This window comes from Canis aureus, chromosome 36 (assembly GCF_053574225.1).
Source record: "Canis aureus isolate CA01 chromosome 36, VMU_Caureus_v.1.0, whole genome shotgun sequence".
In the NCBI taxonomy this organism is placed as follows: Eukaryota; Metazoa; Chordata; class Mammalia; order Carnivora; family Canidae; genus Canis; species Canis aureus.
The window spans coordinates 30,798,117-30,820,433 of NC_135646.1; the positions used below are offsets into that span (position 1 = coordinate 30,798,117).

At 57.2% G+C, this 22,317-nt stretch overlaps 2 protein-coding genes across 3 annotated transcripts in view; both read right to left on the reverse strand.

Annotated features, from left to right (window-relative positions):
* WDR75 (WD repeat domain 75) overlaps nucleotides 1-6,958 on the reverse strand; it is a 33,662-nt gene extending 26,704 nt beyond the window's left edge. The window contains exons 1-2 of the mRNA XM_077885219.1: nucleotides 6,804-6,958; nucleotides 1,236-1,365 (exon numbers count right to left, since the gene is read on the reverse strand). Coding sequence (XP_077741345.1) covers nucleotides 1,236-1,365; nucleotides 6,804-6,889 — 216 coding nt within the window. The 5' untranslated portion in view covers nucleotides 6,890-6,958. The remainder of the gene's footprint in view (nucleotides 1-1,235; nucleotides 1,366-6,803) is intronic.
* A 7,264-nt stretch (nucleotides 6,959-14,222) lies between these two features.
* LOC144305988 (USP6 N-terminal-like protein) lies at nucleotides 14,223-21,856 on the reverse strand. Of its 2 annotated transcripts, XM_077885220.1 has the most exons (8): nucleotides 21,191-21,856; nucleotides 20,018-20,057; nucleotides 19,666-19,746; nucleotides 19,218-19,331; nucleotides 18,771-18,880; nucleotides 15,990-16,909; nucleotides 14,948-15,013; nucleotides 14,223-14,436 (listed from the first exon to the last, which is right to left on the reverse strand). In XM_077885220.1, the coding sequence occupies exons 3-6, from the start codon at nucleotides 19,702-19,704 to the stop codon at nucleotides 16,630-16,632; spliced, it is 543 nt and encodes a 180-aa protein (XP_077741346.1). In that variant the 5' UTR covers nucleotides 19,705-19,746; nucleotides 20,018-20,057; nucleotides 21,191-21,856; the 3' UTR covers nucleotides 14,223-14,436; nucleotides 14,948-15,013; nucleotides 15,990-16,629. The 2 variants fall into 2 exon arrangements, with proteins under 2 accessions (XP_077741346.1, XP_077741347.1); XM_077885221.1 differs by lacking the exons at nucleotides 18,771-18,880; nucleotides 19,218-19,331; nucleotides 19,666-19,746; nucleotides 20,018-20,057; nucleotides 21,191-21,856 and having other exon boundaries at nucleotides 14,948-15,312; nucleotides 15,990-16,628.
* Nucleotides 21,857-22,317: the final 461 nt, after the last annotated feature.

Sequence of the window (22,317 nt, forward strand, 5' to 3'; positions counted from 1 at the left end):
TAAGCTGGCTGTGACTAATCCAGAAAAACAGAACCCGATCAAAAACAAGAGCAAGAGTAAACTGTTTCTGAGATCTCTTTAGCGACTGCTGAAGTGTAAGAACAGAATTAAAGTGACATTTCATTATTTTGAATTCTGAGAAGCAAGAGCTGCTTTATGGGGTGACCGAGAGGTCTGGATTAAACTGGACCCCAAAGTCTGTCCTGAAATTAACTGGTCCATTCATTGAGTTAAGAAGCCCTTCTTGACCGGCACTGGTCTGAAGATGGCCTAACATCTGCATTGGCGTTAACGAGCCTCATCTGTAAAGCAACAAGTCTACAACATCAATCTCTCTCTCTCTTTTTTTTTTACATCAATCTCTTTTAGTCAACGTTTTCGAACACATGTTCCAGAAAGCAAAGGGCTCAAGGGCATATAAGCTTGAGAAACAACAAACCATATACAGTCTTTTCAGATATTCACAAGGCTTATAAAAAGGACATGAGAAGATTTACAACCCAAGAATTCATCTGTATCTAGCCCTGAATTTCAGGAACTCATATAGCCAGGAATGTCTTCTTTCATGCAACATCCAATTAGCATCCTTGGGAAAAAAACGGTTCACAGAACACAGTAAGCGGGACAATGTAGTTCTAGGCTGTGACCCTATTTTAGTAACTAAAAATGGGTAAAAATACCCTGAATCAGAAAATCAATATACAGGTTTCCCATGCTAAGTGGAAGTATTACTATAAAACCCTTTGTAGTGGAAATAGTGTAGAACAAAGAAGCAATTACCATTCATTTGTATGGAAAAATCTTGAGTGTTCCCAGATCCTGAAAATAACCTCTCTTAGGCTTTTCTGGTACCTCAGGACTCATCTTGCTAATGGAATATATGAAACACACACCGAGATAAAGTACAGATGCTCACAGACACAGTTTAAACTATGGTGGCTTGGTGCTAAGATGCTGAGTGCGGCTCCTGGGGAAGGAGACTGGTAGCGTCACTCTAGCTGGAAGGGGTGCATGCTGCCTCTATAACACCTTGTTGCAAAACAAATATTGAATGTTATTTTTGCTTTTTCCTTTCATTGTAAAAACCAAGTGGCATAATGCAAACTTCTGAAAAGGAAGGGATACCTGCATTTTTTTAAGTCTAACCTGGAAAGTTTCCCGGCCCAAATCAATTTACAATCTTCCGGCAACAACAAAGCCAATATTAAAATATTCAATTATAAATCGTTTGACACCTGTAGATGATTGTTGGGGTTGAGTTGGATTCCAGTCACCAGATTTCTGTGCCCTTGCAATACATGTACACATTCTTCTGTAGCCGTGCTATGAACTTTAACAAAGTCTCCAGAGACATAGAAAATATACCTGGAAATAAGAAAAAAAAAGATTTTTTCATGGACTGTAAAAAGAGATTAAGCTATCTACAGAATATCATGAAAGTTATTTTTTTCTTGCAATAGAGGTTTCTTTCAAAGCATCAGTTTCAAAAATTATATATTAAAAATCGTGTGCTACGTATTCACTTACTATATACACCATTACTCTGACAGCATCTTTCCATATCCCCCACTCTCCACGGTTCACCAGGGACACCACCCCGCTATAGAAGGTACAGACCCGGGATCCCTGGGTGGCGCAGCGGTTTGGCGCCTGCCTTTGGCCCAGGGCGCGATCCTGGAGACCCGGGATCGATTCCCACGTCGGGCTCCCGGTGCATGGAGCTTGCTTCTGCCTCTCTGTCTCTCTCTCTCTCTCTGTGACTATCATAAAATCAACAAAAATTTAAAAAAAAAAAAAAAAAAAAAAGAGAAGGTACAGACCCAGAATTCCTAGGCTAGACCTCTCTGTGTTCCCAAAGCGCCCTGTACATGACTTGATCCTAGTACTTTTTATGTTGTGTTGAAATTACTTGTTTACATAAATATCTACCTTCCTTATCTGCCCATAAGCTCTGATAGGGCAAAGGCCTTAATTTATCTTTGATTCCCAATGTCCAATCTAGTTTGTTGAACAGAATCCATCGGGTCCTCAAAGATTTGGTAAACTGAATGGATAAAATGAGCCAACAAAAAAATTATTACAGAATAAGAATAAATCTTCTGATGCTGACTAGGGTCACTATTATCCTATTTTATCAGTTCCAAGACACTTGCTTTTTCACCTCTCTGAAATCAGGATGCATTCCGTAAGTGCTGTAGCCAGGAGACAGTCATAAAATGGTTGTTTAACTAATAGGTTAAGGAAGTTCAAGCAACAAAACATCTGAGGTATATGATCACCGCTCTAGCCGGAGCCTCTTCATTCCCATGAGTACCTTAATTCAGAGTTTTAACATCTCCAGGCTAGACCACTCTTAAGGGCTTCCTACAGTTTCCAGGTGTGGCCCTTCAATTCACCTTTCCCACTCAAACCAGATTAATTTTGCAAATTTGACCACATTACTTCCTTAAAGGTAAAATTAAATTACAATTTGTCAGTGTTTTCCTACTTGTCTCTAGGATGTGATCTAAACTCCTAAGGCCTTTGGTGATTTGACCTGGTGTACTTGGAACCACTTTTTCACTTGAAAAGCGTGCTCTAGTAAAGTGGTTCACAACTCCAATATCCTTGCACTCCCCACAGACACACTCCATTAATACTACCAGGTCCCCTGAGATGGTGGTGGGGGAGAGGGTACCATGTGCCAAGAAAACTCCAAACTGATAGGCTTCCCCAGAGGAAAGGAATGTCCTCTCTCTCTTTGCTCCCTGGCAGAGAATGGCTTTAAATTTGAATGCAAGCTCCCAAAGGAAAATGCTCTCTCCAGGCTTTGGTATATTTTGTGGTCTACCCAGAACACTTTATAATTAATTCCTTAAGACAAATTCAGCTCAGGTGAAGCCTCACATTTTCTCACTCCACATCAGCACCACTCTGAATGCTTCTACAAGATGGCAGGCTTAGCTCTATCACAGCACTTACCACATGACATCCTTGGAAGACTTCCCCTACCAGACTGTGAGCTCTTTCAGGGGAGTAAGGGTGCCTGTACTTATTATAAATCCAGTAACAAAAGTATCGTATGGTAGGGAACGACGCATTTTTTAACTAGTCAAACACAAATAGGTTCAAACGCCAGCTTTACCACAAATGGGCTGAATAATATTGGGAGAATTAACTTCTCTAAAATGTCACTGTTCTCCACTCTAAGATTTCTCACAGGGTGACTATGAGGATAAAATGAAACAACACATGCAAATGCACCCTTAATACACACAGTATACACTCAGTAAATATTTCCATACAATTGGGATAATAATACCTAACCTTGTAGACAGAAATGCATGTAAGCACCTACCACAATGCTTGTCACATAGGACTCAACTCATCTTTGTTGATGAAGTGGAGAAGCAAGAAGTTAGGGATGCTTTAAAGCAGGAGTCAGGACTTAAATGAGGCTCTGAAGGATGCATAATTTAAGAGCTGGGAAGGAAAAATAGCAACATAAGCAAAAGCTGGGATACAACTAACAAGAAATTGGAAATGTACCTTTCTAACAAGCGAAGTGTGTACAGTGGGTTATGTCAGGAAACACACTGGATGAGCAGACTCAAGCTAGATCACGGAAGGCCTTGTAAGCCAAACAAAAGAGCAGTATTTAAGGACGGCAACAAAAGATTATTACAGGGTTCTGAGCAAGACTAAGGGTGAGAATAATAATATTATGACAGTAACACAAGGAAAATTATTACAGCAGCAGTACACAGAATGGCCTGCAAAAGAAAAATATCTAGAGAAGGACATTAGCTTTGTGAGAATTCAGGAATGCAAATGGCAAAAATGACTTCTTTTAAAATCTTTTATGCCCTAGCAACCTAATGCAGAGCATCCTGTAAATGTGGGAAGTAACAGGATGTAATACAGACAGTGCTGGACCTGGAGTCCGTGATACCAGACACAGGAATGTCACCTACTGTCATGGACACCCAGCGCTCGGCTTGCCTCTCAGAACACCCCCTGCACACGTCTTTGTGTCCTAATTCCAAGAGCACCCAGTGACCAGGAGAATGTCTTGCATATGCCACAATTCTATGGTTTTATTTACTGTTTCAGATTTCTTGATAAGCTCCCTGAAGCAAAATACAAAATTACCTTATTTCTTTCTGTATTAACTAACCAACGCTTGTTGATAATCCTCAACTCCTTGATAAGTTCACTAAAACCCTATTAATTTGCTAGAGAACTGATTTTAATTGCTACATTCTACATAGATAACAAAAACCGAACAACAAAAACATAGCTAAATCTTCACCAAATTCCCCAAACTTCAGTACTGAATTTCTACCTAATCCTTGCTTGTCCAACTGGTCATTTCCCTAACCCTTAAACTCAACAGCCCCCCAGATGAACTCATCATCTTCTCAATAATCCTAATTGCTACATCACTCCAAAATGGTCTTTTCATCTTCAATATTTTTTTAAAAGATTTTATTCATGAGACAGAGAGGCAGAGACACAGGCAGAGGGAGAAGCAGGCTCCCTGCAGGGAGCTCGATGCGGGACTCGATCCCAGGACACTGGGGTCACACTCTGAACTGAAGGCAGATGCTCAACCGCTGAGCCACCCAGGTGTCAGGCATCCCTTTCATCTTTAATATTATCTTAGCTCAGGCCAAAGTAATGTCTTGCTTGGATGCCTGCATTAGCCTTTTAAGCCCTGGTGTATACTCTTCCAGACTCTTCTCCCCTAGACTTATGCTGTACTGACCGTACACACGTGATACTCCTTATCCCTCACATCACCCCAGCAATTTAAAGCTGCACACTTTGCCTGGATATCCTCCCCCAATATCACTGGTGGGGCAAACTCCTGTTACTCTTCCAAGATCCTATAGTGAAGGGAAACCTCAACATCACTCTCCCTTCCACGCCAACACTGTACCTCTAGTATGCTAAGCCAACCCACCTCTGATCTTGCTGCTCTCCACCACTTATTACACAGTTTTATAAATGGGTTTCGGATTAATTTTTCTTGAAGAAACACAATCATGTACCTCCCATCGTTCTCCACCTATTGAATAAAAATATACACTCTTTGGACCAAACGATCAAGAGCCGGCTTCATGTTCCTCTTCCGTCACGAGCTCTCTTCATCCACCATTCGTACTAGCTAACTGGACCATAGTCTGTCCAGTATCCTCAGGCTTCTACTCCTTTTGCCCGTGCCCGCTATCTGCAACGCCCCCTGTCCATATCCCCTAGTCAGGATACCACTCACCTGCTAAGGCCTAGCCTAAATATCACTTCCTTGGGAACCGCCCACCCTCAGTCTGAAGTGCTCTCTCCTACTTAGGAACTTCCAAAGTACCACACTATGAAACACGTTTCAAATTATTTTCTTTTCATCATCAAGACTGTAAGGTCTTGAAGGTAGGATCTATATTAAAGTTATCTTAATTTCTGTCGTATCAACTTGTCATAAATAATACATAGTTGACAAATACTTGAAAACAAATTGTAAGACTTAGCAAAGAAAATACTGCGTGTCGTTACAGTAAAATGGAGAGACAGTACACGGGGGAAAAAGAGAGTGGATACCTAGATCTAGGCCCAGAGTGGCGGCACTTTGGCACCCTTTAAGTCTCCATTTCTTCCTGATGTAGAAGATAAATATCAACAAAACCCTCTTTCATGGAAGGATCAAGGATTTACTCTTAGGGCAGTTTATGAACGCTCCTGAAAGCTCCTTCAGTCTCGCCTGCGTTCAACAAGTATCATACGGCCACAAGCAAGATTTTGTGAGGGATATGAACTTTCCTAAGCTATTATCTTGACTCTTCCAAGACAGAAGGTGTTTTTACTAAGGGTCACCGGCCTTAAATTTGAAACCTCTTCCTACAAGGTATCACTTCTACATGATGCTGACAAGGGAGCAACAAGGAAGATGACAACTGACGAACACTAAGCCATTAACTGCCAGGCTGTTTACTTGCTTTCTACGCCTGACAGCATTTAAGCAATCTCAACAACCCTAGGAGATGGATTACAAAATATTCCTGTTTTACGGGAAAAGCAACTGAAGAGAAGATTAAGAACTTGCAAAGATCACACGACGGAAGAACCAGGTTTTAAACCTAGCGAGCATCTTAGTTTCCAATCACACCGAACTCCTGAGAAAAGGGACCAGGGTTTATATATGTTGTTATCCCGCACAGAAACGAACACCCCGATTCATCACGCAAAGCTGCCAAAGGTTGCCAAAATACTTTCCCCGAGGTGCCGCGGGGACCCTGCGCCCGCCCCTCCCGAGGTCCTACCAGGACCCCGCGCCCTCCCCCCCGCCCCGAGGTGCTGCGGGACCCTGGAGCATCTCCTCCCCAGGTGCCGCGGGGACCCTGCGCCCGCCCCTCCCGAGGTCCTACCAGGACCCCGCGCCCTCCCCCCCGCCCCGAGGTGCTGCGGGACCCTGGAGCATCTCCTCCCCAAGTGCCGCGGGGACCCTGCGCCCGCCCCTCCCGAGGTCCTGCCGGGACCCCGCGCCCACCCCTCCCCAGGTGCCGTGGGGCCGTGCGCACACCCGCCCCCCCGCCGCGCCGACTCGGGGGCGCGGGGTCCCCCGGGCCTGCACCCACCCGCGGGCGAGCGGCCCCGGGCAGAGGCGCGCCCAGCGTCGGGGTCACAGCGCGGAGCTTCCACTCCGCCGCAGCCTCAGGCCCCGGCGCCCGCGCGCCCCCCGAGCCCGGGACCGCGGGTCCGCGAGCCCGACGCGCCTGACCTCTGCCCCCTCCCGCCTCCACCCGGCGGCCGAGGCCGCGGCCCCGTACTTGGAATCCGCGGAGAACTCGGCTCTCCGGAGGTTGAGCTCGCTGCCGCCACAGCGGACCACGCGGACGGTCCCCTCCTCCGCCATCTTCGCGCAGGCGCAGAAGCCGCGGGGGCGGCCCGCCGGGAACTTCCGCCGGGGGCGGGGCCGGGCTGGGGGCGGAGTCGGGGCGGCTCCTCTAGGCCGCAGCGTCCGTGGCGCGAGCTCCGCTGGGCGGCCGTCTCCGTGTGGGCGGCGTGAGAGACGTGCGGGCTAAGCGGTGACTTAGAGACCCGAGTTCACGCCAGGCGCTCCCGAGCTCTAACCACCGCGGCTGAGCCTCTCTCCGGCCCACAGTCTGCTGGTCGCCTCCCTCCGCCACAAGGGAGCCCCCCCTCCCCGCGTGTCCCGCGACCTCCCGTCGACCCTCCTTGGCGTCTCCCGTGACCTCTCGTGACCTCCCGTCGCCCCCCCCCGCGTCTCCCGTGACCTCCCGTGGGGGCCGCCTGATAGATGAAATGTGTGCAGGATGATGTGGGACATGACTCCAGAACTGGGACCTTGAGCACTGAGGTCACCATGTGCCGTGAAGGAAAGACTGGAAACAGACTTTGGGGGGTGCCCCTGGGTATGACCGTCCTACGAGCCATCTCAACGCTGAGGCTGAGTGGGCTTCCGCTCCTGCTGCAGCCTAGCGGATTCTCTGCCGGAGATAGAGACCCGAGAGCCATCTGCGTGCGGGTGACACGGAGGCGCCGCGGGGCAGGCTGAGGTCACCGATGGGGGGAGTGTACCTAGAACGTGGAGCGGGTCCAAGGACTGAGTCTGAGGCATCGGGAAGGTGAAGAAAAAACCCGCGAATGATTGGGCAGCTTAAGAAGGAAAACAGGAGGATATATGCCATCAAAAAATGTCAAAGGAAGAAGGAGGTAGAATCGATCCTTCTGTCATGTGTGACTGATTAAATAACTGGAAGACAACTGACTGCTGTCCTGAGCAGAATGGAAATCACTGGGGGCTTTGATAGCAGTTTTGATGCAGTGATGGGATTGAAAATGGGATTTGAGTGGGTTCGGGAGAGGATAGAGGAGTACAATTAGAGACAGTAGGACTCCTTCAGAGTTTTGGTGAATGGAGAAAGGAAGAAACATGATAGCTGGAAGGGAGATGGAGGGCGTTCATGAAGACAGGAAACAGAGGTAAGATTATTTTATTTTTTACAGATTGGAGATGTATTGGGAAGTTTCATTATAAAAGAAAACTTTTGTTGCTGTACTGATCTTTTTTTTCTCAGATTATCAAAATGGCATCTCAAAATTTAAAGACTACAATTGAACTCTCAGATCTCAGGTTGAGAGAGTGGGCAATAGGGAATAACTTCATAAAGCTAAAAATTGCACATTTTAATGACAGCTATGCAATAAAGCTCTTAAGTAAAGCTATGCAATAAAACGAACTTAAACAAAACATTATAGTTTTAAGTACCTGGCATTGCAAAATACTTTATGCCAGCCATATTCCCAAAGGATCTTCTATTTATATCAACCACTTACTAAATTCTCTTTATTATATGTAAACAAGTAGTTAATCTTAGCTATACAGAAGAAGTACCTGGGTTACTTTAGAAAATAATGAAACCTGATCCAACCCCCAGAGATTCTGATGTATTTGGTCTGCAATTGTCACCTAGGCACCAGAGTTATTTTTTTAAATTGTGGTGACCTTTACATACATAAAGTTGTTGGTAGTGACATTTAATATATTCACAATGTACAACTATCACTCTCTGTATCTATCATGAATATTTTTGTCAGCGCAAAAGGAAAGCCTTTACCATTAAGCACTCACTACTTATTCTCTCTCAATTGCTAGTGTTTAGAAATAAAAACTGATTTTTGTGTATTGGTATTACATCCTACAACTTCGCTGAATTCGTTTATAGATCTAATAGTTCTTTATTGTGTATTCCTTAGGATTTTTTAATTTATCAGATCATGTTATCTATGAATATTTACTACTTCTTTTCCAGTTTGTGTATTTTTTGTTTCCTTCTCTTGCCTAATTGGTCTGACTAGAACTACCAATACAAGGTTGAATAGCAATGGTGAAAGTGGACATTCTTGTTTTATTCCCGATCTTAGGGGGATCAGTCCTTCACTATTATGATGTTAGCTGTGGTTTTTCATGAATTCCTTTTATCTTATTGAGGAAATTCCCTTCTATAATTAGTTTGGTGAGTGTTTTAATCATGAAAGATGTTGGATTTTGTCAAATGAATTTGCTGTGTCAGTTGAGATGATTGTGTGGGGGTTTTGCTTAATTATATTAATGTGGTGTATTACAACATTGATTTTCATATTTTGAAACACTCCTGCATTTCTGGGATAAACCACATGGTTATAGTGTATAATCCTTTTAGTATGCTTTAAAATTTGGTTTGTTACTATTTTTTGAGGATTTTAATTTCTACATTAATAAGGAATATTGACCGATAGTTTCCTTTTCTGTGGTGTTTTTGGCTCCTGGCATTAGACTAATGCTCGCCAAATAGAACAAGTTAGGAATTGTTTCCTCATCTCCTATTTTTTTCTAGGTGATTGTGAAAGATTAGTGTTAATTTTTAAGAATATTTGGTAAAATTCACCAATAAAGCTACTTGCTCCTAGACTTTGCTGGGAGGCTTGTGATTGCTGATTCAGTCTCTACTTGTTATAGGTCTGTTGAAATAATTCTGTTTCTTCTTATGTTAGTTTTGGTAATTCATAAGTTTCAGAAATTTTCTCATTTCATCTAGGTTTCCTAATTTGTTTGCTTATAATTAATTGTTCATATTATTCTATTATAATCTTTTTTATTTATGTAAGATTGGTAGTAATGTCCCCACTTTTATTTCTGTTCTTAGTTATTTGCATCATCTCTCTTTTTTTCTTAGTGTATCTAAATGTTGTCAATGGAACATTTTGTTAATCTTTTAAATTTTGGTTTCATCGATTTTCTTAATTATTTATTATTTTCTATTTTTATTTATCTGCACCCTTTTTATTTTCATTTTTTATGTATATTTTTACCGGAGTTCAATTTGCCAGCATATAACACCCAGTGCTCATCCCGGCCAGTGCCCCACTCAGTGCCTGTTTCCCAGTCACCCTTTCCCACCTGCCTCCCCTTCCACTACCCTTTGTTCGTTTCCCAGAGTTAGGTGTCTCTCCTGATTTGTCTTCCTCTAATTTTTCCCTACTCAGTTCCCCTCCTCTTCCCTATAATCCTTTTCACTATTATATTCCCTGTATGAGTGACACCATGTGATGATTGTTCTTCTCTGATTGACTTATTTCACTCAGCATAATACCCTCCAGTTCCATCCACGTCGAAGCAAATGGTGGGTATTTGTCGTTTCTAATGGATGAGGAATATTCCACTGTACACATAGACCACAGCTTCTCTATCCATCATCTTTCGATGGACACCGAGGCTCCTTCCACAGTGTGGCTATTGTGGACATTGCTGCTATAAATAGGGAGCGGGGCCCACACACATGAAAAGTTGGCCATTTCCTTTACCAGGAGTCATTTGACTGACGATTGATTTAAAGTGCTATTCAATGGCGAAGGTCGTTCTAGGATTGGGATGCAGTGAGAACGTTCTAGGATTCAGAGGTAGCTAAAGCTCCCCCGTCATGGACTCGATGTCCCAGTTGGATGCAGAGATAGGCGAGCCAGCAAAGAGATAAGAAACATGGCACTGGGGTGCCTGGCTGGCCTGGTCGGGGGATCTTGATCTCAGGATTGTGAGTTTGAACTCCATGTTAGGTGTAGAGAGGACATAAAAATAAAATATTTAACAAATAATAAATGGATGAACTAATAAAGCATGACATCGAAGGTAAGTGCTTGCTTCAGGAAAAACCTCAAAGCGGACTATGTCTAACCTGCGACCTGTTCTTGAACGCCCTCGCTGCACTCCTTGGTCCAGATGACGTCCTCCACGAGGGACGATGACGTCCTCCACGAGGGACGATTCCGCCCGAGTGGGAGTGGGCTTCCTTCCCTGTAAGGCCTGTGGTTCCCCTCGTTCTGCAGGGAGAGAAGAGCTGCGAAGGCACGAGTTCGGTGGATCAGCACAAACCTCGGCAATGATCCTTCCCGATCCCGGGAGCCAGAGCTCAGCCTCCTTTTAGGACCTGACATCGTAACGAAGCCCGTGTGGTCAGTGGCTCGGATGCAGGGTGGAGGCTGAAGGAGAATGAGGAAGAACAGAATAGAGGGAAAACCAGAAGCTGAAAGAGAGGACAGATGTCAGCATCCGGAGCCTTCGCAGGGCCCCGGCGTCTTTTCCTAGGAGGGGCCCCACTCTGTAGGATGCTTCCCGCCGCCCCGCGCTCCTCGTCAGCACCCACAGGCACATCCCCGGGCCTCCAGCGCCCCTGCAGCCGTGGTCTGGAGTGTCCTCCGTGTGTCCTACCAGGGACCCCAGCTTCATGTCTGTAACCATCCAGCTGCTGTCTGACAACGATCGGGGGAATCCGACTTTTGTTGGGTTTGGGGTGTGTGTGTGTCTGTCTCTGTGCAGCGATCTGCTCCTCGGGTCACGTCATCCTGATGCCGAAGTGGTTGAAACACCATCATTTCTGGTGCTGGTGCTGGGCGGCTAGCTGGGTTCTCCTGGCCGACCCTGGGCTCCCTCCTGCCGTGACGTCCTGCTGGAGGGTCAGCTGAGCTGGAAGGTTTGGCTCGGCCACATTCCCATGGGTGGCAGTGGGTCCCGCCGAGCACCGGCTGCTTCTCTTCTCCCCGACGCCTCTCCAGCGGGGAGCCAGACCTCGGGGCCACCCTGGGGGGAGCTCCTGAGGAGCCGGCTGCCCATGGGGGGAGCCCTGGGGCTGCCTGTGTGTGGGAGTCGGGGTGGGGACGGGGCTGGGGTCCCTCGGTCCCCAGCGCTGCCTGCTCCCAGGCTGAGCCCCATGCTCACCCAGCCCCTACTCTCTAGGGCGTGCAGGGTGCCCTCCACACTCTGGTGCGAGAGATCCAGCAGCACCAGGTGTGCACACTGAGCCCGCCCGGTGAGGGTGGCCCAAGTGCATGAACTGCAAGGGCCTGCTGTCCTGACGTCCCCTCCAGGGCCACGCTGACCGCCCCACGGGCCCTCTGTGCCACAGACGCACAGGCACAGGGTGGAAAGGGGTGGAAGTGCCCCGGAGCCCAGGCAGCCCAGGCCCCCTGGACAGAGGGAGCACAGACCTCCCAGGGTGCTTTGCACAGACCCTGGTGACCTGAGGCTCCCTGGCTGTCACTCTCTCCCAGGCCCATCCTGGCCCCGGGGCACAGGCTGAGTCACAGTAGAGTCTGTGGGGTCCTGACCCTGGTGTCTGGCCGCCCCTGGAGGGCACGTGGGGACATCAGCTGTGTGTGCCTGGCGGCACCCCTGCAGGGGCTGGTCGGGGCCTGGGTGGTCCCCCCTCCTTCTCTCTGGGGGTCTCTCCACGCCCCGTGCACAGAGCTCCGGGAGATGCAGAAATGAGCCGGCCATGCATTTTCACACAACACTTTATTGAACTTTCAACAGCAAACGGGCTCAGAGCCGAGGGTGCGCGCCCTCCCCTGGGGAGGGAGACCTTCCTGTCCTTAGAGGAAAGCGGAAATCCCATGGGGGTGCAGGTGCTGGAGTCCCCCACCTGGGAGCCTGTGCAGACTCTGGGTGGGGGTGTGTGTCCTTAGGTTGGGGCGTTGAGAGGCGGTTCTGAGGACAGCAGGGCTGACCTGGACCTGCGGCTCATGGGCTCCTGTGCTGGGTCCCTGCAGGGCAGCTGGACCCCGGCCTCAGGCCCCCTGGGACTGGGTGACTGCTGGAGCCCCAGCACGTGGAGGAGCCTGCCTCCTGGTGTGGGTGCGGGTGGGGCCCACGGGCCTGCCCCTGTTGGCCTGCCCTGGGGTGTCCCGGGATCCCCAGGACTGCCCTAGGTCAGCGACCTGGATCTGTGGGGCACGCCCAGGGCCCAGGAGGCCACATCCGGCTGTGAGAGGGCTCGCTCAGCCCGGGGCCAGAACGCAGGCCTGGCCAGGGCCCCGGGGCGCTGGATCCCATTAGTGCTGGGCCTGGGGGGGGCTCGAGTCGCCCCTGCCCCCACAGGGCCCGGGGCCAGGCCAGCCCAGGTCCCTCTGGGTCAGGGGCTGGTGTCCTGTGTGGGGGGTGCCGCCCTCCAGGAGGGACAGCGAGACGAGGCAGGGCACGGTGACGGCGGGCCAGAGCCCCCGGGCCCCCGCACTCACCGCCACGCTCTGCCCCCGAGGCCCGCGAGCATCGAGCTGCCCCATGGACGCGGAGGGCCGAGGGTCTCGGGCCTGTGCGGGGCCTCGGGGCAGCGGGCTCAGCGCCGCCCTGGCTCTGCCCTGGCTGTGCCCGTCACTGCCCAGCGAGGGGCACGAGCTGCAGTGGCCACGGGGCAGGAAGGGTGTCCTGGGCCTGACAGCGTCGTCCCTCGGGGGCTGGGGGGACCCCGTGATAGGAGTCCCAGGGGGGGCTCCAGGGCCTGGTCTGTCACGGGGCCTCTGGGGTGGCCCAGGCAGGTGCTGAAGGGAAGGGGACCCCGTTTTTTGTCTTCAAGCCCACCATGTCCGGGGGCCGCCTGCCTGCACCATCTTGTTGCACTGGGAGGATGGGGAGGGAGTTCCATCGCTGGGGGAGAAGTTGGACGATGGCCTGGCTGGGAGGGGGTCCGGGCGGCTCAGGTTGGGTGGCTGGGCCTGGGGAGGCCTGCTCCTCCACCCTGGGTGGTGGCTCAGAGGCCGGAGAAGGGAGGAGAGGCCCGGGTGCCAGGGACACTCGCTCCAGGCCCAGGGGCCACGTGGGGAACTCCTCAGGTCCCGCTGGAAAGAGGCAGATGGGGTCAGCGTCTCCAGCAGGCTGTGTGTTCCCAGTGGTACATCCCCGGGGTCCTCATGGCTCCCGCGTGGCCCCCTGGCCTGGCCCTGTGCTCAGCCCCCCAACACTACTGGTGCCCAGGCCCTGCAGTGGGTGCCCGCCCGCCCAGCCCTAGCCTGAGGTCCCCAAGGCTGGAGCAGAAGAGGAGAGCCCCAGAGATGAGGATGGTGGCCCCAGGGGCTCTGTCCCCTGTGGGCGGCCCCAACAGGCCGAGTCGGGAGGGGCCAAGGCCCTGAGCCCACCTGAGGGGGGGGGCAGGTCGCACCGCATCCTCCGGAGCTGGGTCATGGAGGCCAGAAGGTGTCTGAGCACCGCCTCGTCCTCCAGGGCCCAGGGCTGGGCCAGAGAGTCCTGGAGGAACTCCCGGAGCCCTTCCAGGGGCAGCTTCAGGAGGCACTCTGGGCGGTGGGCGAGAGTCAGACCCAGAGGGCCCCGCCCTGGGGCCCCGCTGTGCCCAGGAGCGCCGTGGGCAGTGCGCTGGCCGGGGTGGCCCCTGCCCGCTGCTCCTCTCAGGCAGCCCCGCTGCACCCGCCTGCCCCGCCATCCCCCGGCCCCAGGTCTGGGTGCTGCTCAGAGCACAGGGTCACTGCCCCTGCCCCCCGCCCCTGGCACACCTGGACTCCCAGGGGCTCACTTACTCCTGTGCACCTTGAGGATGGTGTAGGCCATGGCCGTGAGCACCCTCTCCCCATCGAGTACGTAGGCATCCCACAGCTTCAGAGTGAGTGGAAGGGGGTCTAGGGGACAGCGGGGTGGGAGGAGCGGCCTGAGCAGGGCCCCGGGGGGGCTTGGCTGGGGCCAGGCTAGGCCTGCCATCTGCCCCCCGGCTGCCTCCGACGAGGCCCCACAGCCCCCCCGTGCGTGCCCTCCTCCCAGGGAGATCAGGGCTCCCGGCCGCTCCGGGTTCCGACCCCGGCCAGCACCTCCTGCACCCCTGGGGGCACAGACTCTGCCCACACTTGACGACACCACGCCTCGAGAGGACCCCAGGTTGGCCGCCCAATGGGCCGAGGGCCCGTCCACACCCCAGGCTGACCCAGCCTCCCCCGGGGGAGCTGAGGCAGAGACGGCCCGCCCCCCGGAACCTCGTCCAGGGACCCTCTGGGCTTCTCCAGGACGGGCTGGGCTGCGAGCCTCAGCCTCAGGGCCCCAGGGTCAGGCCTGGCTCGTCTGTAGGGTGGGGCTGAGCTGGGCACTCCCTGGGGGCAGGGGGCAGGTCCGGGACTGGGGGTCCCGGGGGGGCCTCACCCGGCTGAGGAAGCATTGGAGAAACCACTTGGGGGTGTAGATTCCTGTGCACATCTGCTCCTCGTCCTGGTGGAAGGGCAGGAGGTGCTCAGGCCCCACGCCGCGGCACCTGGAGCCAGGTGGACGTGCTCCCCACGGCCCCGCCCAGCCCCGAGGGCGCCCCGGGCCCCAGAGGAGGATTGTGACCCCGACTCTGGGCAGCTCAGAGGGCCGTGCCCCCCACCGCCTGCCCCGGGCCCTGGGGCCGGAGCCTCAGGAGCTCCCACTCGCCATGTGCTTCTTCAGGTCGGGGAGAGCTCTTTCGAGGATGCGCTCATGATGAGCCTGGAACCTGAGGAGCTTCGGGAAGGCCGGGACGAAGAAGCCTGAGAAGGCCCCAGGCCCCCACAATCAGGGGCTCCTCCTGTACCAGGTGGGTGGGGGGTGTCGGGGCAGGGGCCTCCCCCCACGCCCTGACCCCCGTGTGCCCACCACCCTCGGAGCCCTGACTGGACCCGCTCTTCCCAGAGGGCAGGGCTGCCTCCCAGGCCGGGGGCGCGGGGCCCGGGGACCCTCGTCCTCACAGACCCCGCGGGGCGTGGGCTGGGGGCTGAGGACCAGACCCGGCTGACCCAGCACCCTCTCTCCTGCAGGGGCCGCTGTGGGGACAGGCGGGTCCCCAGCCCCGAGGGGCAGCTGGTGCAGGCCACAGGGAGGGTGATGGGCGTGCACGGCCCTCTGTGGGGCTTGGGAGTGAGGCTGGGGGCCCCCGGGAGGGGGAGACGCTGCCCCCTGGGCCCTGTGTGGCCATGGGCTGGCAGGGGGGCCTGGGGGGCAAGCAGGCAGCCGGGCGGGAGGCTGGGGGAGCAGCGGGAGTGTGAGCCCCGCCTGCAGACGGTGGGGCGGGCGGCCGTGGCTCCGGGACCCCAAGGCCATTGGGGAGGCGGGGCCCTTGCCCGTGGGGGGGCGGGCTGGGGGGGTTCCCGCCTGCCCCCCGGTGCAGCAGCCTGCAGGGAGGCCCTCCTGAGCTCCCCTCCCACCCGGTGGCCCGGCGGGCCCCTACCGTGCATGGCGTGCCTGTCGGTCATCAGCTGGGCCAGCGCCCAGAAGGCGTCCTCCTCGGGCAGGAACATGAGGATGGCCGCGATCTCGCTCATGCCCTGGCAATAGCCCACCTCCTGCAAGAGCCAGAGCCCCACGAAGGGCGTGCGCCCCGAAGCCCCCTCTGAGCCCTCCCCGCGGGCGACAGGCTCCCCCTGCTCCATCACAGCCCGGGCTCCCGGATCCCGGAGAGGGCTCCCAGAGGGTGGGGGGCAGGTGAGGGCCACCCGGACCAGCTCGGGCGCCAGCACCCCGGGCCCCGCTACAGAGCCCTGCGGCCGCCGTGCCAGGGCCCCCATCCTCAGACCAGGAGGAGGGGCCTCCGTGAGCTGCAGGGGACCCCCCAGGTCTGGAGACCCACCCTGAGGGCAGGTCGGGAGCCTGACTGTGGCCCCTGGGAGGTCCCACGAGGGGAGCTGGGCCAGGACACCCCACGGGGCCAGGGAGCATGTGAGCTGGGGTCCTCGGGGACCCTTCTGGAATGCCCCATGGAAGGGGGCGGCCTCCTGGGCGCCTGGGCCTCCTGCCCTTCAGGGGAGTGGGAGCCTTCCCCGCCCGGGTTCTCATCAGTAGTCTCGTCTATCAGGGTCCAAATCCGAGTTCTAGGACGGCCGCGGTGCACGCGGGGGCCCTGGGCAGTCCCAGCCCTTGGGCACGCAGGCCCTGCCTCCCCTGGGAGGTCTGCACCCAGCCCCCTGCCCGTCCCGGAGGAGAGAGACCCTCCCCGGCATCTCGGGGCCGTGGAGCTGGGGCCCTAACTGTGAGTCCCACTGGTCACCAGCACTCAGGACAAGGCCGCCCGCGGGGCAGGAGGCGGGGGCAGGGATACTCACGGTGTCATACAAGGAGTAGGCAGACAGCACCTGAAACAGGGCTCGCTGCCTAGGAGGGGGGACAGCGGGGGGCTCTGCTCAGTCAGCCCCCGCCCAGTGAGGCCGCTGAGGTGCCGACACCAGCCCCGCGGCCCTCAGGGCCCCTCCGCAGGGGCCAATCTCTGGGGTCAGGTCTGCGCACAGGGACAGGCGGCGACCTCACACATGCAGTGCACCGGGGGTTATGTGCACCCTGGGGTGTCCGATGTCTCCGTGCGGCTCCCGCCGTGGGGTGTGCAGCTCCGGGCTCCCCCAGCACCGCCAGCGCCCCCTCCAGCCCTGGAGCAGCACCCCCCCACACGCCCCCTGGGAGCCAGCGCTCCCCCTGTCCCGGTCCTTGCAGTCCCTGATGCCTCTCCTCCCCTGCCCTGGCCTGGCCCTGTGTCCCAGGAACACCAGCCCCATGTGGCCCCTGCCCCGAGCCCACGCAGCCGGGGCATCCGTGGCCCTGAGTGCACCCCCAGGCCTTCCCAAGTGTCCCTGGGCTGGACTCTGTTGGGGGGACCCCGGGCCCACCCATCCCGGAGCATCTCGGGGCTCCAGGTCTGAGCCACCGTGAGGAAAGCAGGGAACATCATGCAGGTGTGACCCGGATACAGGCTGCGAACTCCTGGGATCACTATCTGAGCACGGGGGGGGGGGTATGGGGTGCAGCCCCTTCAGCACTGCCAGGAGCCACCCGATGCCCCGGGCACGGCGGCCTGAGTCTGCACCCCGGCTCCGCGGCCCCCGGGCCAGGGCTGCTGGAGGCCGGCTCCCCCTGGGCCGGGGGTCACAGGTCAGCCTAACCCGGCCACGCTCTAAGGGCCGCAGGGGCCCCACGGGGCAGCAGGTTCCCTGCAGGGAGGAGCACCGAGCTCTCATGGGGAGACGGTCCAAGCGGCCCCCTGGGAAGCCCAGCACACCCCTGCCTGGTGGCTCCTCAGCCCTGCCCCTGGCGCCCCTGCAGGTCAGCCCTGGGGTCCCAGGCTCCCACACACCCCACCCGCTGCACACAGAGGTAGCTGCACCCTCTGCTCCACCCACCTGCACCCCCCTGTCGGGGGCTCCCTGCCTTCCCCCCTCCCCGCAGCCCCTGGGGACTCTACGGGACACCTGGGCTTCTGACGGGAGCAGGCCGTCCAGAGAACCCCAAGGTGGCCGGGGAGGCTGAGCATGTCCCACAGAGGGCAGCTGCACCGCATCCTTGTGGGGGGGGGCGGGACCGATAGTGTAGGGGTGGGGGGGTGTGTGAGTGTGGGGGATGGTGTGGGGGGATGATGTAGGGGGATGGCGTGGGGGGGCCTGCAGACACAGGGCACCCCCTTCTCTAAGGTGCACACGGAGACGTCTACAGATAAAGGCGACCCCAGTCTGGGGTTTGCTGTGACCCCTGCCCCTGGGGCCCCGTGTGCTCAGTGCAGAGCCTGCCTGGACCGGGGGCAGTATCTGGGGGTCATCATACTATGTGTGCTCACCAACTGCAAATTGTCTAAAATAAAATGCACAGAATTCAGAAATACATAAAGCACCGAGAGGGGGTGTCACCCTGACCGGTCCGACCCTCGTTGGGTCCATGTGTCCCGGTCCAGCCGCAGCTATGCACCCTGGCCCCCAGGTCCCCTTACTGCCCCCCACACTCCCACCCCGGCCCCCTGCTCTTCACGGGCCCCCCCTCACCCCCTTGGGGTTCAGCTCAGACAGTGACCCCTAGAGGCCCCATCCTGAGACCCCGGGGGTGGGGGCACGGGGGTCATCCCTAGCACCCTACCATGTGGCAGTGTGTTGTTTGCTGTCATCGCTCCCCCCGGCCTCAGAGACCCCGTGTCCCCTGCACGGAAGTCCCCGGGCCTCCCCTGGGCCCCTGAACCCCACTGGCCCAGCAGCCTCACCTGACCCCGTAGCGGTCCCAGAACATGGTGTGACTGCGGAATGTGCGGTTGACGTCCAGGTCGATCTGCATGATGTCCCGGGAGGAGACCAGGGCCGCCTCCTTCATTTCCTGCGGGGAGACCCCGGGAGGAGGAGCCGGCGTCAGGGACACAGACCCTGACCTGTCAGCAGCTGCCGTCCTGGGCAGGGAGCCCAGGGGCCACCATGGGAGTGTGTCCTGCAGGAACCTCCTTCCTTCCCCTGGGAGGCTGGGGACGGCGGGAGTGCCCACCGTGCCGGCGGGGCCTGCGTGAGGGCCTGTGCCCAGCTGTCGTGGGCGGGGAGGGGACTGAGGGTCAGCCCAGGTGGGAGGGGACATGAGGGGTCAGCCCTGAGTGGGGAGGGGACAGGGGGTCAGCCCTGGTGGTGAGGGGACTGAGGGTCCACGGGGAGTGGACGGGCCCCACCTGGTATTTCCCGGCATTCCCGGCCTTAACCTGGTCGACGTTCAGCAATCGCAGCCACACCTGTCCCCGCACCTGGGGCGGACCCCCTTGTAGACCCGGCGCGGTGCGCCGCAGCTGCAGGGAGGAAGGCAGGGCTGGTGAGAGGGGCCCAGGGCGGCCCCTTGGAGCCCAGTGAGCGCGAGGCATCTAGAAGGTTCCGGCTTCAGCTCCAGGGTGTCTGCGGAGAGGCTGGGTCTCCCTGGAGCTGGGCCCCGTCCCCCACGAGGAGCAGGGACCGTAGCCCCGACCTGACGCTCCCCCACCACCGTCCCGGGGCCTGGGGAGGCTCGGGCTCCCAGCAGACTCTCCCCAGGCAGGGGGCTCCCCCGAGGACGGGGCAGGAGGACACTGAGGGCGGCCCCCCAGCCCCGTCAGGACGGAGAGCCCTTGGGGGCACCCAGCGCCCCACCTTCTCGCTGGGGAGGTAGTGGTCCCATCGCTTGAGCATTTTTATACATTTGTCCACGCGCCGGGTCTCCTGGTGGAGTTTCTGGAAGAGGACAAGCGGGGCCCGCAGGTGAGGCTCCAGCCCGGGAGGTGGGCGCTCGGCCCGTCCAGTCCCCCGCAGGACCCGGAGGAGCCAGGAAGGCACAGGGCCCCCCGCGGACCGCGGCTCCGGGTCTGGGGTGCGTTCCCGGCAGCCCGTGCAGCGCTGGGACGGGGGACTGGGGAGATGCCCGGGGATGTCCTGGGGGATGGGGTACAGACAGCTGGCCCCAGCCCCCCACACGTCCTGCCCGGGGCCCAGGACGGGCTCTCACCTTGGCCTCTTGGGGGCTGGAGCCGGGCAGCTCCTTGTCCCTGGAAGGCAAGAGACGCAGAGGCCTGAGGCCCCGGCCCCATAGCCACCACCACCCCCCGTCTGCACCCAGGGGCCTGGGGAGGGCAGGGCTCCTCAAGGGAGGGCAGGGGCTGCCAGCGGCCTGAGGGCGGGCAGGGGCGGCGTCTGGGGGTCTGAGAAGGGTGTTTGCTGGTGGTGGGCTGGGCGGGGACCCCTCGGCGCCCCCAGGGGGTGACCTGTCCCCCTCCTGGATGGACCAGCCCGAGAGCTGTCAGTGTGGCCTGGGTGCCCCATGACCGTCCCGCTGAGGTCCCTCCGCCTCCCCAGAGCCTGACTGCCCAGCGTCCAGCCGGCTTCCCCCTGCCCCCTGGCATTCCCCCTGCTGTCCCCTGACTCCCTTCTCTGCTGTCCCCTCTGCCACCCTGGCCCATTTCACCTCCTGTCCTGTTGGAGCCCCTGAGCACGACCACCCCTGAGCCATCCCAGCAGCCACTGGGCCGTGAGCAGGGCTGAGGGGGCCCCACCTGGGGTCTCCAGCCTCCATCAAGTTCCCGTGGGGCTGTTGACCCAGCATCCTCGTCCCCTGCGACCTAGGCCACTGGGCTGTCCCCTCCCTCGTTCCCGCCCAGGGCAGCCCCCTCCTCCTCTTCCCTCCTCCTGTCCAAGCTGGTCGGGCCCTCCTTCTGCGGCGCCCCCCCCCCCAGCCCTGGCCTGGTCCCCGGCATCTAGCTGCAGCCCCGCAGAAGCCTTCGGGACTGTGGGGGCCCTGGCTGGGGGGTGTGGGTGAGAGCCCCCTATGGAGAGCACGCCCCGGCCCCAGAGCTCCTCACCCACGGGATCCCCTGCTGAAGGGACTGGACACCCCCCCCCCGCGCCACCCCCCCCCGATGCAGGAGGCAGACACCTGGGCCTGCCCGAAACAGGCGTGGGGGCCCCTCCTCTGAGTGTCCAGGGGCCTCCCCCAGGCCCAGCTCCCTTCCTGCCCACGTCCCGGGTCGGCCTCCGGGGTCTCTCAGCTGCAGCCCAGTGCAGACATGGCCCTCAGAGGGCTCCAGGGGATGAGGTCCCAACCTGGGGGGGGTCAGCCTCCAGAGAAGTGTTCCTGCAAATGCCACCCTCCCTGAGATGGATGAGGGGTGTCCAGGGGACTCACTGCAGAAAGCCCTGGTGGTTGGTGACCTTCCACAGTAACAGGTCCTGAGGAGACCCTGCTTGGTGTGCCTGCAACAGAGAGGGCTCCGTGGTGGGGACCCATCAGAGCAGGGAAATGGGGACAGGAGGGAGCAGAAGGGCTCCTCCCTCCCCTGAATCCTGAGGGAGCGCCGACCCTCTGAGATTGGCCGGGCACCAGAGGAAGGGCCTGTCTGCCCGGTGGGCGCAGCCTGACAGCCTCACCTGCTTCTATCTATCAGTGACGATCCCCACCTGGGCCTGACCTGACCTGGTGACTCTGGTCTCCACCTGGGCCTCATCTGTACCCAGTGATTGTGGTCCCCACCTGGGCCTCACCTGGACCTGGTGACTCTGGTCTCCACCTGGCTCTCACCTGGACCTGGTGACTGTGGTGCCCCGCCTGGGCCTCACCTGGACCTGGTGACTGTGGGCCCCACCTGGGCCTCACTTGGACCTGGTGACTCTGGTCCCCACCTGGGCCTCATCTGTACCCAGTGATTGTGGTCCCCACCTGGGCCTCACCTGGACCTGGTGACTGTGGTCCCCACCTGGACCTCACCTGGACCCAGTATACTGTGGTTCACAGATGGACCTCACCTGGAACTGGTGACTCTGGTCCCTGCCTGGACCTCACCTGGACCCGGTGACTGTGGTCCCCCACTGGGCTTCACCCGGACCTGGTGACTCTGATCGCTACCTGGGCCTCACCTGGACCTGGTGACTGTGGTCCCCACCTGGGCCTCAGCTGGACCTGGTGTCTCTGATCCCTACATGGGATCATGGGTCTCACCTGACCTGGTGACTGTGGTCCTCACCTGGGCCTCACCCAGACCTGATGACTGATCCCTACCTCCCACATCCTCAGTTCCCATCCTCGGGCCCTGCAGGCATTCCACCCTTCAAGGCAGACTGGGGGCCACAGATGTCCCCTGCCCCCCAGGGTTTACAGCAGGGATTGCAGTTAGGAACATTTGAAGGGCTCCTGGGTGGTTCAGTCGGTTCCACGTCAACTCTTGAGTTTGGCTCAAGTCAAGATCTCGAGGTTAAAAAAAAAAGATCTCGAGGTTGTGGCGTGGAGCCTCGCGTGGGGCTCGGGCTCTGGTGGGT

Excerpts from the sequence above, each read along its gene's own strand:
- LOC144305988 (XM_077885220.1), bottom strand. The coding sequence starts at position 19,704 with ATGCTCAAGCGATGGGACCACTACCTCCCCAGCGAGAAG. Across the intron at positions 19,332-19,665 it reads ACTACCTCCCCAGCGAGAAG|CTGCGGCGCACCGCGCCGGG; the intron begins GTGGGGCGCTGG and ends TCCTCCCTGCAG. Across the intron at positions 16,910-18,770 it reads TGGGACCGCTACGGGGTCAG|GCAGCGAGCCCTGTTTCAGG; the intron begins GTGAGGCTGCTG and ends CCCCCCTCCTAG.